Source organism: Rhipicephalus sanguineus, chromosome 4, assembly GCF_013339695.2.
Source record: "Rhipicephalus sanguineus isolate Rsan-2018 chromosome 4, BIME_Rsan_1.4, whole genome shotgun sequence".
NCBI lineage: Eukaryota > Metazoa > Arthropoda > Arachnida > Ixodida > Ixodidae > Rhipicephalus > Rhipicephalus sanguineus.
In genome coordinates, this window is record NC_051179.1 from 203935694 (window position 1) to 203953524 (window position 17831).

Below are 17831 nucleotides of genomic sequence, written 5' to 3' on the forward strand. Positions count from 1 at the left end.
TGTTCCCTTCCTGTGTCCCCGTTGTTTACTCGCGCTGTATGGTTCATCAAGTTTACCTGCTTTGGCATGTCAAACCAGCAAGCATGCTAAAGGTGGACTTCGCCTTCGCATTTCGACCCTTTCACGCATAAGCGTCTTCTACCTCGCGTACTATGCCCGGAAATGACCTCCTTGGACCGGACTTATTCACAAAACTGCGAGCGAATAATGGCGATTCACGAGAGAAGCTGTCGTCAAGAGGGGAGGGCGCAGTGATTCTTCTGTGAAGTACACTACAGAATGAACCCTCCCCATTTGTGAGAGAAACCCGTCGTCAAGAGAGGTGGGCTGTTTCGGCTACAGCGATGTCTGGTGCGCACGGTCCGCATCACAAGTCTATTTGGTGTGGTCCACAAAATAAAGCTGCACTTTATTTTGTGGTCTAGTTCACAGAACAAAGCGGCAGTTTATCCTGTGGTCTGGTCCACATAATAGATTGGCGCTATATTCTGTGGTCTGGTGCACAGAAACCGTCGTCAAGAGAGGTGGGCTGCTTGGGCTGCGGTACATTCTGCACGGCCCACAGCGCACAACCAGTGGCACAGCTTTAGGGTGTGGTCCACAAAACAACGCTGCACTTTACTTCGTGGTCTGGTCCACAGAATAAAGCTACAGTTTATCCTGTGGCCTGGACCACAGAAAAAATCACGCCATATCCACGAAGTGATTGATGATGAGTGGGCGAAGCTCCGGAGGTAATCTGGTAAACCGCCAATCCCCATAAATTTTGCCCACTCGATCATCATACAAAGACCTGACACACTAACGCGGGGGTCCTCATATATGACGTTAAGCTCAGGGGAACGTTTATTGTCGGTGTTGCCATTTTGCCTTTCGAGGGCGAGAGCGCCTTCACGATTGTTTTCATCCATGGCAGAAAGAGAATGTGTGGTCTGCAACACGCTTATACTTCATGGTCATCAGCGTCATCGTTATCACATGTAGTGGGTACATTCCACTATACTGGAACACGCTTATTCTTCATGGTCATCAGTCGTCATCGTCATGGAACGCGCTTATACTTAATGGTCATCAGCGTCATCGTCATCGTTATCACGTGTAGTGGTACATTCCACTATACTGGAACGTGCTTATTTTTCATGGTCATCAGTGGTCATCATCTTTATCACATGGAGTGGATACATCCCAGTATGCGTGGCTACATACTACATACTACAAAGGAGGGACAGGCCCACACCCTGAGGAGCTTCGCCCCTAAAAGTGCACTGCCAAAAACGAACGCCGACTGGAAGTGCGCCGCGCGCGAGGGGGGGGGGGGGGCGGAGCAACCCGAGAAAAACGAACGCGCCCTGGCTGGCTCTGGCAGCCGACGGGTAGCCAGAAGTGGAAAATTGAAGAGCCCCATTCTTTGCGGCTTGTGGCCATGGACGAACCTCTGAAAAGAAGCGTCAGCACCAAAAGTACCTGTTCATGCCATGCAATTGAAGAAAGCGTCATTTCGAAGTGATTGGATGAAGCGACAAAGAAGGCGTATGTGCAGATTATATATTTATGTTTATTTCTTTATTTGTGTATTTATTTCCCAGTACAGATCTTCGTTCAACCGTTCACATTTTTATAACAACAGATAATTGGCGAGCCGAACTCTTCATGTTCTGGTAATGCGAGAAGACGACCAGTATGAAGTAAACCTGCAAAAAAAAAAAAACAGTTCAATATAGTTTTGAAAAAACGTTCACGATAAGTCCTCGGTAACCCTCATTTGGGGAGCATAGCTGTTTAAATGAACGCGCGAATAAGTATTGCAGTAAGGTTGAAGTATGGGTTAGTTGGTGCGTAACGCTGAAAGAAAAAGCCAGTCAAGAGGGCAAGTCGTTGTGTCTGCCACCTTTCTTTGTCCGTCGTTCTCTTGTCTGGTTTATTCTTTCAGCGCCATTAGTGTTTAATAATCTAGTATTACTGGCATTCCAGGCACAGGAAAATTGGGCTCGATACCATGGCTCAGAGCATTTCTTTCGTAATTCGTTGAGGCTTTCCCGCTTTTTTTTCACGTTTGAAAAAGGTTTATCAGGCAGCGAAGCAATGGAAACTTATCTAGGCCTTAGAGAACTGCTCACACTGATCAAAACTGGTTATCTTTCATACCTGCAAGCTGAACAGGACCAAGGCAGCTCCCAGCAATGCGATATCAGTCAGCACCTGAAATTTTCACTTCATCACTTTATATTTCACATATAGGATGACCTCAAAGCGTATAATGCGATGTTTTCAACCTGGAACGGCAGTGTAATTTCTCATTGCCGTACGACTGTAGTAACCGACACTGAACGGTTGCGCCATAAAAACATAGTTTGGCTCAGGTCGCACTCTGAGTGCTCTTATGACCTCGTGAAAATACGCGGAAGGTGACGCGCTTCTCCGGCCGCAAAAATTGCGGGCAGTTTGCACTAAGTCGCGCAAACCTTGGCACAGTGGCGCACACACCCGTTTCTGCTCGTACTCCCCGTCAACCGACACGTCTAACTCAAGAGGCGCGGCTTCCTCCTTGGGAGTACGCAGCCAGGCTATGCACTATAGACCGGTGGTTGCGCGCGAAGTGTCCGTCGGTGGACGTGGCTTAGCTACTGCGTACGAGCGGCTTGGCCAGGTAAGGCGGTATGTGGTCGTTAGACGACATACCCAGCAATTCGGGACATCGCTTTTAGTTCACAGTTTTTCACACCACGTGGCGTACAGACCTTGAAGATTCGAAATTCGCGATGACGCCGACAGCGTAGCGCCCACAAGGACAGACGACAATGTCGGCTTTCACCACCGAGCGCGAACCGGCAATCGCCGACTGATAACGACCACCCATACGACGAGCGGGCGGGTGCTCAACAGTGAATCGGCAGTTTTGTATCCCAGTGGCTTGTTCCTCCATCGAGACGACGGAATCTGGAAAGGGCGTCCTGCCCTTCCTCTCGTCTCCGGCCCCTTCAATATTTTTCATCCGATCCTACTGCCGTTGGCCTCCCCTGGTTCCTTTTAATGTTGGCGAAAATGCCTTCGGTCGCTCTAGTGTTTTGAATCGCTGAGGCTAATTTTGAGAAATACTGCCGTCTTAAACTATGATGGTCGTGTTGTTGCAGAAATGCATGCTCGAGATTGACTTTCCTAATTTTATTGGCCTCATTTTGCAAACCCACGACATTGCACAATTGGGTGAAAGTGCCAAGCCACGTGTTATAGTCGCTCACAGAGACTTCGTTTTATATAGCTGAATAAGCAGCATAAGTAAAGGCACGCATTTGTTTAAAAACTGATTAATGTTCAGTAACCTTCTTCTTTAAAGCATTTTATTTAAGGGAATTTAGTTTGAACAACATTCGTTTCGTTTCTCAAGCTCACAATAAAATGCGCAGCATACAATTTATTTTCTTAAGCACTTGGCACGCTACGGAGGCCAATCTCGCGTTTCTTCTCAGTGTTTCTGAAAATAGAATAAACGCGAATAGACTGTTAATATACAATAAAGGCGAATAGATTGTTGTATACGCGACCCTGAAACCCACCTAGTTGCCACAGTGGATATATGCTGGCATGCAGATTTGTTCGAAGTCATACATTCAAACCGCGCCGTCGCGGCCAGTACAAACAAGACAAAAAAAAATCGGCAGACTCCACGCAGTGTGGGAATCGATGTAATGCGAAGCAGCCAACATATAGCTGCATCCATCGTCTTGTTTGTCACTAAGGCTAATGAAGTCATTCATGTCGAGACATCTAGTTCGCCATATATCGCGAGATTGTCATACATGCATGCGTGTACAATCTGGTATATGCCATGCCAATGAAACATATATTCTGCACACATATAGGATGCGTGACCTGCTATTAAATGCGAAGCATTTCTTAGCGAACCTCTGACACTTTGAGCGTTTCTATCTACGTATATATCTATCTATCTATCTATCTATCTAGCCGCCTACGTCTGGGTGCTCTCATGATCGCCTCCTTAATTTGGTGTACACCAAAATTTGCATGGGAGGGTAAGAGGATTTGACGAATATGACTGCCGGGTCATGACATGAATAACGTTAAATTTCTGTCGCGTACGTCGTCAAACCCTTTCCATTAGACACGTGTGGCACATACCCGTTTACCACGGGCCAGGGTGTACGGGTATGCGCCACAGGTGATTGACAGTTTATATCTCCCCAAGAACAGCGAGAACAGACATTGATAACTTAAATGCTAGAGCGTTAAGGAAAACCAACATCGGCAGCGTTGACTCAACGAATGGAAGGAATAAAAATTAGGATCCCAGCAGGAATCGAACCCAAGCATTCTGCGTGGCAATCAGGTATTCTACCACTGAGCCACGCCAGGTCTATAAATTAGTTTGGAAAAGGAGCCCACGCGGGCGTAATATCGGTGCAACGTCAATTGTGGTTGTGGTGCTGGCTATCTAATTTTCTAAGAAAGCAATAAACACTACGTGATACTCCTACGACGTGTACTCCTGCGATACAGGCGTCATATCAGATTAACGTCTGAAGTTCCAGTGTTGGCTCCAATTTTATAGCAGTCTAATAAACATTACGTTTGTATTCCTATGATTCAGCAAGCTATATTGAAGCATTGCTCTACCCCAGAGGAATACATTAACGAAAGTTACATATGATATCCACATCACCGCACCGTAAAGCGCACTTCGCCCACTAGAACGACGCAGTGTCCTCTTCATTTCTTACGAGGCTGGGCGATGGCCTCATGCTGACCGAGGGTGATGCCAGACTCATTGACAGCCGCTTTGAAGACTAGGCTACGTAGGCCACATACGCCCAGGTAGTCTACGAATACGACAAACGCCATCCACTGATGTTGGTCTACGTAGCACTATCCAGGCCTACCAGCCTCGACGGCCTCATCAACGCGAAGGGTGGCTTCAGGTTCCGACATGTCGCCGGCTCTATCGACAGACAATTTGTCGACGAAATGACCAAGGCATCCACGAATTCCAACAGCTCTATTATACCACATACTTCACGATACATGCACCCCTCGTCACCACGATCACGACCGGATCCTATAACAAGTCATGACCAGCTGCTGGTGCTCACTGATCACGGTGATGATGCCCTTGTTCAAGAACTGTCCAGAACTTCTTCCACACATGCACCCGGGTTCGTGAAACGTGCGTGCGTTCTCGGGACACGTATAAGCACTACATGTCAGCTAACCGCTTCTGGTGTTGGTAATGCCCCCGTTGCCATTGGCAGCGTTACCCAACCGTAAACAACTCGTTATATAACACATATGCGGCTCTTCAACATATATAAGTGTGCGTATAAAATCTATACAAATCTTTAGCGTCATTTTGTAACGTGTCGCTCAGTAAAAAAAAGTTACGCCACAGCCACATATCCGCCGCATGCTTCGCATAACATCGACTCCCACGATACGTGGGATCTGCCGAATTTTTTTATCTTCGGCACTCCTGTCATGCCATACCAATTTAGGTATATATCAGGTTAACAAAATGGCCGCGAGTGCACCATGAGCGTGGCGTCTAAATCATACGTACATGACATGCATGGCATGATTTTCGTGTTACCACCTGTTATTTATGTTCGCCCCAGAGACGTCGCGCAATACCAATTTTGGTTTATATCAAGCTAGCGAAACGGCCGCCAGCGCACCATGAGCGTGGCACGTAAGTCATGATGTACATGACATGCGTGTCATGGTTTTCATGTTAATTCCTGGTATTTATGTTTGTCACACAGTTACGTCGCGAGATACCGATTTTGTTGTATATCAGGCTAGCGAAACGGCCGCCAGCGCACCATAAGCGCGGTACGTAAGTCATGCTGTGCATGACATGCGTGTCATGATTTGCACGTTAGGACCTGTCACTTACATTCGTCATACACTCTTGTCACGCCATGGCAATTTTGGTATATAGCAAACTAACGAAACGGCCGCAAGAGCACCAAAACCGTGGGATGTAAATCATGTTGTTCATGACATGGCTATTATAATTATCATATTATGACCTGTCATTTATGTTCGTCATAAAGTCATGTTTCGCCATACTAATTTAGGTGTAAATCCTATTAAAGAAACGGCCAGGAGAGCACAAAGTCGTAGGCGGCTGGATAGATAGATAGATAGATAGATAGATAGATAGATAGATAGATAGATAGATAGATAGATAGATAGATAGATAGATAGATAGATAGATAGATAGATAGATAGATAGATAGATACGCTCAAAGTCGCAGAAGTTCGCTAAGAAATGCTTCGCATTAAAAAAAAAAGAGATAAAGAAAAGCGCAGTTTGCACGTGGCGCAACGCTGGTACCAACAGCGTTCGAACTATATTGCTCAAGTTTTGCTAGTGATGTCAAGATTTTGCTAGACTTGCGAAGTTTTTGCTATTAGTACTAACTATGGTTAGGCTTCGCTATCCTACTCCAGTATCGGCCGGTTCATACTAATGCAAAGTGATTTTAGTCACGTGACTATAGTTGTTACGTGGTTTTCAAACATGCCACGTAGGTTGATGTTACGTGGTTTTAGCGGGAACATGTCCCGTGATTAGTGATGTGATCTATGTCACGTGATTATAGTTACGTGACTTTATTCGCGTGACTAGTTGTTGCGTTATGTTACGTGCTTTTAATCACGTGACCACCTTTACATATTTTGGTAGAACATATGTCTGACTGGCTGTTTCGTGATCATATTGTCACGTGGTCGTGGCGTCGACGAAGGCAGCAGTCAGCACGTCCGAGATGAAACTCTTTATTAGGCCGAACTTGTGGCCGGGAAAATGAAACTCCAGCTACAGCAATAAACTGATAGCGGCGAACAGAGCGTCGACCGTCGATCAACTGACAAATGGTCAAGCGCGTCGGCTTTTATACAGGCGCTATCGAACTTTCCAGCGATATCGCTGGTGGCGGCGATATCTCTAGACAAAGCTGGAACATTCGCGTGCGGCGCGCAATCTTAACAAAACGATCTAGTACAATCGGGAAGCTTCTCGAACACTGCTTCGCGGACAGCGTCGAGCGTTGATAACCGTCCTTGCTGGTCAAACCCGAACACATCAAAATAAAACAAGAAGTGGGCGTGGCATTGCCCCCCTCTGAAAAAGCATCGTCCCGATGCTTGTGAAAGAACAGAGAAAAAAAATAAGTGCATACATAAATAAATTACAATAACAAAGGAAAAAAATAGTCCCCAGGTTCGCTAACGCACAAAAAACGCCTTAAGGCGCACGACATGGACGACTTCAGGTCGTGCGCGGCGTCGCTGGGAGTTTGTAATGCCGTCCGGGATGACCTCGTAGTCGACCGCGCCAAGACGTCGAAGAACCTTGCATGGCCCGAAGTATCGCCGAAGGAGTTTTTCACTAAGCCCACGTCGGCGAATCGGCGTCCAAACCCAAACACGGTCGCCGGGCTGGTATTCCACGAGCCGTCGTCGAAGATTGTAGCGACGGCTGTCGGTGTACTGCTGGGTCTTGATGCACAGGCGGGCGAGCGGTCGAGCTTCTTCGGCACGTTGTAAGTAAGCGGAGGCGTCGAGGTTTTCTTCGTCGGTGACGTTCGGTAGCATGGCGTCGAGCGTCGTCGCCGGGCTTGTTCCGTAGACCAACATGTACGGCGTCATCTGCGTCGTTTCTTGGACGGCGGTGTTGTAAGCGAAGGTCACGTACGGAAGGACGGCGTCCCACTTCTTGTGCTCAACGTCGACGTACATGGCCAGCACGTCGGCGATGGTCTTATTTAGACGCTCGGTGACGCCATTAGTCTGTGGGTGGTAGGCGGTGGTGCGGGGGTGGCTCGTCTCGCTGTATTTGAAGATCGCCTGAGTTAGTTCCGCAGTAAAGACGGTACCTCTGTCTGTGATGAGGACCTCTGGGGCGCCATGACGCAAGACGATGTTCTCCACGAAGAACTTGGCTACCTCGGCGGCACTGCCTTTGTCTCGGCGTAGCGGGTGAGGTATTCAGTTGTTACGATGATCTACTTGTCGCCGGAGGTCGAAGTCGGGAACGGCCCCAGTAGGTCCATTCCGATTTGCTGGAACGGCCGGTGAGGTGGTTCAATTGGCTGCAGAAGTCCCGCTGGCCTAGTCGGCGGTGTCTACCGTCGCTGGCAATCTCGGCAAGTCTTAACGTAGTGGGCGACGTCGGCAGGAAGGCGTGGCCAGTAGTATTTTTCCTTTATCCTCGCGAGCGTGCGGGAAAAGCCGAGGTGGCCAGCCGTCCGCTCGTCGTGCAGGGCCTGCAGAACTTCTGGTCGCAGTGCCGAAGTTACAACGATAAGGTAGTTGGCCCGGGCCGGAGAGAAGTTCTTTTTTACGAGGACGTTGTTTTTCAAGAGAAATGACGCCAATCCCCGCCTGAATACTTTCGGAACAACGGCGGTCCTACCCTTGAGGTATTCCACAAGGCCCTTGAGTTCCAGGTCGGCTTGCTGTCGTTCAACGAAGTCGTCGGCACTTATGGTTCCCAAGAAGTTGTCATCATCCGGGTCGTCGTGCGGTGGTGGGTCGACGGGGGCACGAGACAGGCAGTCGGCGTCGGTGTGTTTCCTTCCGGACTTGTACACGACGGTAATGTCAAACTCTTGAAGTCTTAGGCTCCACCGTGCGAGGCGACCTGAAGGGTCCTTCTAGTTAGCTAGCAAACACAAGGCGTGATGGTCGCTCACAACTTTGAAGGGCCTGCCGTAGAGGTAGGGGCGAAACTTCGATGTAGCCCAGATGATGTCCAGGCACTCCTTTTCTGTTGTGGAATAGTGGATTACTGCCTTTGATAGCTACCGGTATGACGTCGGTGGTGACGGCGGTGGTGCCTCGCGGCGGAACTGCTGGGGCGGCGCGGCGTCTTGGCGTGGTCGAGCAGGGGGGGCGTTGCGTCGGGCTGCAGCAGCATAGGTCATTGCTTGCAGCTGCGGCTGCGCTGACTCAGGGACGCCCAGGGACTGCTGGATTTCCTGTCGGACGATGTCCGACAGGAAATCCAGCAATTATTATTACTAGTGCAACGCTGCTGAAGATTTAGTCGCTTGTTTTCTCGCTGGACCATTTCACCCAGGATATTTGCTGCAGTTTCGGTTTGGCTTCTGTAAATGGAGCAAGTAAACTTCTGATGTTTTATTATTTATTACCACGCAACAATATGCAGTAGGTTTGCTTCGCGTAACGCCGTTACCAGATTTTAGTTAATCTCAGCCATAAGAAGGTAATACGCCACGAAACCAAGGCAAGCATGAGGGCAGCCATTTACAATATAATGAAACGTTTTGAAGAAGTACTCTACTATTAGAGAAGACGCAGAAACGTAACCAGGAATAGTACAACACGCAAAGCTTGTATTGTCGAATCGTCGACTTTTTTCGAAGGGAGCAGCGTTCTCTGCTTCTGGAAGTAGAGCCGCTCTTTTAGATGCGAAGTCTCTTAAAGCCGAGCTCAATCCGGTGGTGGTGGTGTGCGGCGTGACCACCCTTACTGCGCATGCGCATACCCTCTCCACACACCTCCTCGCCACTCACCCTCTCCCCTTCCCCTCTCCACTTTCCATCCCCACCTTCCCTCTCCCCTTCCCCTCTCCCATACCCCTCTCCCCTCCCCCTTTCCACTCTTCCTCTGAAACGCGGGCTAGACATGCCGAAATTCTCTCCTGCGCAACGCCGCCATGAGCTCGAGCGCATGCGCGTCCCCTCCCCTTCTCTCTCCTCTCCTACGCTGCCCCCCTCTCGCCCGCCTGTCGACCGCGTTCCCCGCTCGCCCTGTGAGAATTAACGGCCAGGATAGATGGAAGATACGACGCGCGTAGCGTCCCTCTTCGCGTTCCACGACGCGAGGTCGGTAGCATGCCCAACGAACGCCAACGGAACGCGATCGTGCAAGTGCTCCGGCTTCGCATCGCCTCAAGGTCCCCTTTAGCGGGAGATGGTGTAATTTTGCATTACATTTACTACCCCTCCGAAACAGAGCCACCCTGGCTAATTACGGACAGCCGCACAGTGACAATGAAGCTTTATCAGGTCCATATGCACAATCTCATGCCTAGTTATTTGATTACAATAAGTCTAAAGCAACTTGACAACGTATATTAAGTACGAGGCTTGCTGGAGCACACGGTACGGGCCGTGGTACTTCGGAAGAAGTTTCACAGACCCACCGGGGCCACCTAGGAGTCCAGAGCTCAGGCCTGTAGCTAGGGGGTATGCCCCAGGGGCCCGCCTCCCCTCCCAAAAGTTCGAGGGAGGGGGCGTTTTACCGAGAAGAATAAGAAAAATAGGTCCCTTTGTCAGACAGTCAAGGCCTTCAGCAAGTGCCCCCCCTCCCCCCTCGCCCTTCGCTGACTGGTGCAGGCCGGCGGCGACGGCGGCGGGGACCGGTGTGCGCGGAACAGACGGCGAAACGGTAGGCAAGCAGACGCGGAAGCGCGACAAAGCACGGCCGCGCGCCGTTGCCATGGCAACGACGGAGAGATCTTCCACCAGCTGCTTTGCTGCTAGCTTGAGTTTCCTTTATTGAATTCTCGGCGCTCGCCACTTTGCTACGAAGAATGCTGTTTCACGCTCATAACGTGCATGCCATTCGTGATCTGGAAGTGCCGGGCGCGCAGCGATAATGTAATCGAGAAGCATGGAAGATATCAGGACTATATTTTTGTGAGGTGAAACGACACCCTTTCAACACGTTCTTTAGTGTACGCTGCTTTCCTGATCAGCATAGGTAACTTCATCGGGAATATGAGCCGATGACACACTGCCTTTCTTGCAGCAACGCCACTTCACGCAGTTGAAAGAGTAAACACTAAGAAAGAAGTTCAGGCATGGACACATGCATTTCGTCTAAACTGCCGACTTTCCCGGAACAGGTACCCATGTTAGCAGCAATGTACAACAGAGCGAATGAAAACAGCGAGGAAGAAGACTTCAATACTAACAAGCGCTTTTCGCATTACAGTTCTGCTTACCGATTCAATGAGCCAAATATTCGATGCTCACTCGATTGCCCTCCGCATTGTGTTCGCGAGCCAAAGCCATGGGTCATCAAGCTATATGAACAGATCAAGCTCACCTTGCTTGTTTGCCTCAGGTTTGTGACTAACGTGTCACTGCTCTACCATATATATATATATATATATATATATATATATATATATATATATATATATATATATATATATATATATATATATATATATATATGGTGCAGCAGCGACACGTTAGTCAGAAACCGCGTGGGCTTTGTTGATCAACCGGCAAAAGTGAGTGCGCAATTCGCACATTGTTGAAAGCAGCGCAGTTAGATGCCCTTTCAACACGCCTACATACACCTCATTGACATTTTCACAATTAGGTGAGTACTTGTCGAGTTACAAAAACCTCATTAATCAAACCTCATTAACGAAAAAATAGCAGTGGCTACTCCAGTGTGCTAGGAAAAATGTGCAGTAGGTTTGCTTCGCGTAACCCCGTTCCTCTTTTTTTAAATCGTGCTGCGTGATAGCTGGGACAGGCTGTATATATATATATATATATATATTGTGATGAAGAAACAGAGAAACAAGAGACAACGCCCGTTCGTGGGCCGGCTGTTCTTATTCTGACCCTCGTTCTTCTCTTCTTCGCGCAACCTGCTCTCGCGCCAGAGCCCCGGTGTCGCCAGAGCCCCGCAGCTGCCGACAGTGTCTCTGGTGGGCGGCACTGGCTGCATCTAGGTGGCCGATCTCGGCCACGCAGTGACGTGGTTTGATGAGGTGCGAAACGTAGTTCAGGCGGGCGGCATTGACTGTGTCGTGGTGGTCGGTGTTGTATACGCCGCGACTTGTCCTGCCGAGCTGCCGAGCATTCCGGAGGGCGACATTGGCTGTGTCGGGGTGGTTGTTGAAGACCTTGGTCACGCTGTGACTTAACAGGCTCAGCGGCAGGAAATGACGCTAGTGGATGACCCTTGTTGCGCGACCTTGGGAGAAGGTTCAGCGCTGCCGAGTCATCAGTCTCCATAACTTTAGCGTCGCACAGAGGTGGCAGATGTGTGTGCAAGGAAACGTCTTGCGCTGGCGTCGCGGGAGCGTAACACTTCGATAGCAGAGGCACGTCTTCAATGTCTGCAGCCGTGTTGGTCTCCCCGGCCTCCATGGGCCTCCCGGCCTCCGGGGGGTCTCCCCGGTTCCCATTCGGCGCAACGTGACCATCTGCTGTCATGGGCTCGTTCGGTTTCTGGACTGCACGCGTGTCAGGCATTAGAGGAGCCGGAGTCTCCACGTTTCCAAGTGATGATGAGCTTGGTGTCCCCGTCACCGGCTTCGGTGGCCCGCAGGTAGTCTTGGTCTGGAGCAAGGTATGTCGTGAGGTGTGTCCAGACGCGGAGTCTGAGGTCTGGATTGCGACGCCCGCCTTGCGGATTGCGTCAGTGTCTGTGGTGGTGCGTTCCGCAAAGCTTGCTGTGAATGAGGTGCCGGACACAGCTGTATCATCACGGCAGTTCTCTTCAGGAACTCGGTACCTGAGAGTGAGCACGCCGGTGCAAGGCGCACCTGCACCGTCGGGATGATGCCCTTCAGGATCTCGGTCATTGAGGGAGGGCAGGGTGGTAGAGGCTTGAGCTGCACTGTCTAGGCTGTGGGTCTGACAGCTCCCATCCGGGGTTGACAGTGGATCTTGAGCTAGGTGGTCGCAGGCATGAGATAGCGGGCGAAAAAGACTCATCAGCTTGGCTGACCATTCCGGCCAAGATCCTTGCCGGACGCCTTCGTAGGCATGCCATGCCTTGGCGGCATCGGGAAGGTGGTCGATCGCCACCCACCATTTCTGCTGGTCTGTCCAGGCCTCGCGTGCTCCCACAGCGTTGACGGTCGCCACCCAATTACCGACGTGGTCCTGAAAGCCGCGGAACTCCGGTATTTCGCAGGAAGCCGGCGATGGTAACATGCCAGGAGAAAATCCAGAGTGAGCCGACGGCAAGCAGGCCAGTTGGTAAGAGAGCTGCGTGAGGGCATACCGCAGCTCTCTGCGGCTCTCGGGTGAGCTCTCTTCATGGTCTTGCGAGGCGGCGGCGGCCAACGCGGCATTGAGCGAGTGCAGTGCTGGCAAGGCGGTAGGGCACAGCACGGAGATCGACGCTGCCAAGGCGTTCACCGTGACTCGGAGTCGCGCGATGGTGGCGGAAAGCTCGGCGGCGCTCTCGGGCGAGCCGCGCGTGGAGCCAGTGGTGACGTCCGAGGAGTTGGACGCAATCGGTGTACTCACAGAGGAGGGACCCTCGTCCGAGGGAGCTTGGACAGCACCCCTAAGCGGCTCGGGTGCCGATGGAGCACCGAGTAAGCCGTTGTCGCTGCGGGAAGCGTGGAGGGCATTCCCAGGCAACGGTAGGCCGTGTACTGTCGTGGCGGCGTTGGGGAAAGCCTGCCCTTGAGCCACTGAGGAGGCCTGGACGCCGTCCTTGAATGGTGGCACAGGTGCTTCCGGCAGGAGTAGCGAGACGGGCTGCATAATCGTTCCTTGGAGGGAAGGTCCGCAGCGCCGATGAGCCAGAGGGCGCACTTACGGTTGATAGTTCGTAGACTGCGCCATTGTGATGAAGAAACAGAGAAACAAGAGACAACGCCCGTTCGTGGGCCGGCTGTTCTTATTCTGACCCTCGTTCTTCTCTTCTTCGCGCAACCTGCTCTCGCGCCAGAGCCCCGGTGTCGTTCTTCGTCATTACAATATATATATATATATATATGTATATATATATATATATATATATGCATAGTTACGACGACGCTGCTCCTGATATCACCATGGTCTTTTGTGCCTCTGTACTCATTAAGCGTCCCCTTTAGAACTTTACTGTGCGCGTAACAATATATATATATATATATATATATATATATATATATATATATATATATATATATTATATATATATATATATATGTATGTATATATATATATAGATATATATATATATATCTATATATATATTTCAAAAGAAATTTCTGAAGGTCCGGTGCACATGTAGTTGAAGAAATGAAGGAGCACACTTACGAAAATTGCATATTTTTACTCATTTACGTTTCGGCCGTGGCGCGGCCTTCGTCAGAATGATGAAGGCCGTGCCACGGCCCAAACGTAAATGAGTAAAAATATGCAATTTTCGTAAGTGTGCTCCTTCATTTCTTCAACTATATACATATATATATATACAATATATATATATATATATATATATATATATATATAGTTGAAAAAAATCAAGCACGTAGGAAAAATTGTTCAGTAAAGGACTGACGTTTCGGCCGCGGGACCGGCCTTCGTCGGAGTGACCCATATATATATATATATAATATGGGTCATTTCATGCCAAGTGCCCCAGAGGCCGTGGCGCTCGCAGATCGCAGATTTTGCTGATAAAATTTGTGCCTATTTCCTGTGCCACATAGCGTATTCTGGCAAAACATTTTTGCTCGAAAAATATTTTGGCGATCATGGCGCCCCCTCGAAATTCGCTTGTATTTGTTAAACTCTGCCTAATAGAAAAATGTGTATAAAATCTATTTTTATGTGTTGAGCTTCGAAACCACGCTTTCGCTATCGCAGAGGCTCTGTTTAGTTGACCTAATAACTAATTCCGAAATTTTTGTGTTTCAATATCAGCTACGTATCTTCAAAAACTACGAAAACCTTCAAAGTTCGTGATTTTTTCTTGAGCTATCTGGAACTCTCCCTAACCCATCTTAATAATAGTATGATTTTCAGGCAAGTGTATTTTAGTACAAAAATGTCTAGGGGTAAAATAGGCTTCAAATCTTCCCGAAAAAAATTGTGAAATTAGAAAGAATATGCGATTTGTCGCATATTTGACCGTATTTTTCATACTGATGCGTTCCAAGTAAAAATCCTCGTCATGCGGTGTTTGTTAGTAGACTATATCGTTAAGTAATGAAGAAAGTCTAATCAAATCTTTTTTTTTTGTTTTAGGTAAGAAAATTATTTTTGAATATGGCTCTCCGAACGCGCCCTGCATTTCATTTTGTTGCCACTTTGCCGCAAAGCACTTGGTCGCCCTTGCAGTTGACACTCGTCACAGGCAGCGGCAAGATGCGAGATATATGTCAGTGGCTCGTCAGTTGCAGAAAGTCTTGTCCCGTTGATGTCAGGGCTACAAATAATGAATTCGCTTTACAATGTGAGCTTGCTTGGTGGGCCCAATGGGAAGCATGGACGCCCGAGAGCAGCCTATGGCGTCGTTGGCACAATGTGCTAGAGGGACGTCTGCACAACACGTATACCCAAACAAGTGTATACAATGTGCATTATTTATTTCAGTATGTGTATGCTACTTGTGCATACGGCCCTCTAGCACGCTGTGCCAACGACGCCATAGGCTGCTCTCGGGCGTCCATACTTCCCATTGAGCCGCCAAGCAAGCTCACATTGTAACGCGAATTCCTTATATATATATATATATATATATATATATATATATATATATATATATATATATATATAAGGAATTCGTCAGTCTGACGAAGGCCGTGCCACGGCCGAAACGTAAATGAGTAAAAATATGCAATTTTCGTAAGTGTGCTCCTTCATTTCTTCAACTATATATATATATATATATATATATATATATATAATATATATTATATATATATATATATATATATATATATATATATATATATATATATATTTATATATATATATATATACATCCATTATCCATTATGAATATTTGACAAATAAACAGTAAAATCGGAGAATTTACGCAAGGAAAACTGGTGTACAATTTGCAATATTTGATTTACCTGCTTAAGCTGGTTTCTGCGATGATGGCGTAACATTCCAATAAACTTCCCCATCATAGAGCTTCTTACATAACCTAGAGAGGAAACTGGCACTGCGATCGTTCAACCACCATGGGAATGATGGGAAGTACAGGCTTCGGATTGGATTTCGTTAGCTAGCTAACTGTCTGCGGATCTTTTTCTACAGTGTCAGTTTCGTTCTTTGCGAGGCGTCGGCAGTGGGGTGCGTTGCAAAGCACTCAAGCAGTGGCTTTGTTGTTCAAAGAGGCTGAAGACCGCTGGGTGTCTTGGTTTGCTGCCACGTTGCAGCTTTACAGGTTGTATTTGACAGTTTTAGCAAAGCGTCGTGCACTCACTGCTGCGCATAGATATAGCGTCCCGTGCCAGTGCAGGAAATTGCATAGAGTTCACGTTTTGTGATAAGCGCTACTTCTCAAAACTCTTTCAAATCGACTGCAAAACGACGGCGAAGCGAAGTAGACGCAGAATCACGCTCATCTGACTTCACTGACTGACATCTGACTTCACTTCACGAGAGATGCGTTGGGGGCAGGCCACTTCGACCGACGCACCTGGCATCGCAGCAGATGATACGCTAAGTGTTTCTCACTCAATATGGTATTGTTATTTCCACAAATAGATAATGCGCACTTTTCAGGGAAATGCAAGCGCGTTTGTTTTAAGTGTTGTAAAGAAAATAATTGTGATGCCAAATCTGGAACACAATTGCAGAGCAATGCATACCGGGCCCTGGTGGTTGAATTTGCCCAGGTTTCACTTCCATCTCATGGTCACGCAAACTTTTTGCAATAAGTTTCACGCACAAAAGAATGAAGCAAGTTTTATTGGAAATAACTTCCTATCGCTTTGGTTCACACTCGGCAAACGAGCGTCGCGAATCTCAAGAACCTAATCCATCCGAAGCAAATTCGAAGCCGGTACTTCCCATCATTCCCATGGTGGTTTAAGTGCCGCTCAAAGGAGCCCGCGTAGACACTAGCGCCAGATTCCCCTCTAGGTATTATTGTAAGAAACTCTATGTTCCCCATGGAATCAGAGCCATACCACCAGCTCTGCTCCAGGTTACGATAGACGCATGCATAATTGCATTTCGGAGCATCTCAAGAAGTTACCTAGTGCCATTCGAATATGGTGTCTCGAAACCCAAATGTCAAACACAGGTGTTAATATATATATTGCAACGGGTATGAGCCAATTAGTGGTCGTATTCCTAAGAGCGCTTTGGTCGTGCGTCGTGTCACCTGGAAAGGAACGTCGGTGCTGTCGCTGCTGATCGACTCGACGGTCTGCAACGCCGGACATGGCCGACAGGGAGGATACAGCCAATGCAGGTTCATGAGATCGGTTATGGGCGCTATAATCGCAACCTAGCTGTTCGGCGTTCACCGATTTGTTGTGTCGTTCGAGTTCTTTGCGGACAATTTGCCGTACAGTTGCCGTAAGGTCAAACTGGAAACTGTAGCTGTCTTCGACGCTTGCAACCATGGCCACGTTAGCTAACCAACCGAACTTTGGCGTGATACGGCGTAGTCAAGGTCTCAAATGTGCGGCAATGTTTGATGACGTCACCGGCCAAAGCGAGACTGCCCTTGTTGATGAAGTAGTTGTACACATCCTCGGCAACACCTCTCATAAGGTGCCCAACTTTGTCCTCTTCGGACATTTGATGATTCACCGTCTTGCGCACCTTGAGGATCACCTCTATGCCCGTATAGTGCAGGTCTTACTTGGCATTTGAGTACGCTGAAGAAATGTCTGCCCGCTTTCTTTTCGTGGTCGAATCTCAGAAGCACTCTGATTTCAGAAGCGAAGGGATCTCAGGTCATTAGTGATTCTTCGTGGTTATCGAACCACAACAGCGCAGCGTCTGTGAGGGAGAGAGCGACATACTGTAGCTGAGCCGTGGGATTGCAGCTGTTGCAATTGCTTACACGCTTGTAGTGGGTGAGCCATTCCTCCACGTTCTCGCCGGGTTTTCTTGAGAAATACCATG

The 17831-nt window shown here is 48.5% G+C and overlaps 1 protein-coding gene across 2 annotated transcripts in view; it reads right to left on the bottom strand.

Annotated features, from left to right (window-relative positions):
- Positions 1–1555: 1555 nt before the first annotated feature.
- The window catches only part of LOC119391042 (lysosomal-associated transmembrane protein 4B), a 570375-nt gene continuing 554099 nt past the window's right edge, over positions 1556–17831 (bottom strand). For both annotated transcript variants that reach the window (XM_049415030.1, XM_037658739.2), the window contains 2 exons: positions 2146–2199; positions 1556–1691 (listed from right to left, as the gene is read on the bottom strand). In XM_049415030.1, coding sequence (XP_049270987.1) covers positions 1608–1691; positions 2146–2199 — 138 coding nt within the window. In that variant the 3' untranslated portion in view covers positions 1556–1607. The remainder of the gene's footprint in view (positions 1692–2145; positions 2200–17831) is intronic.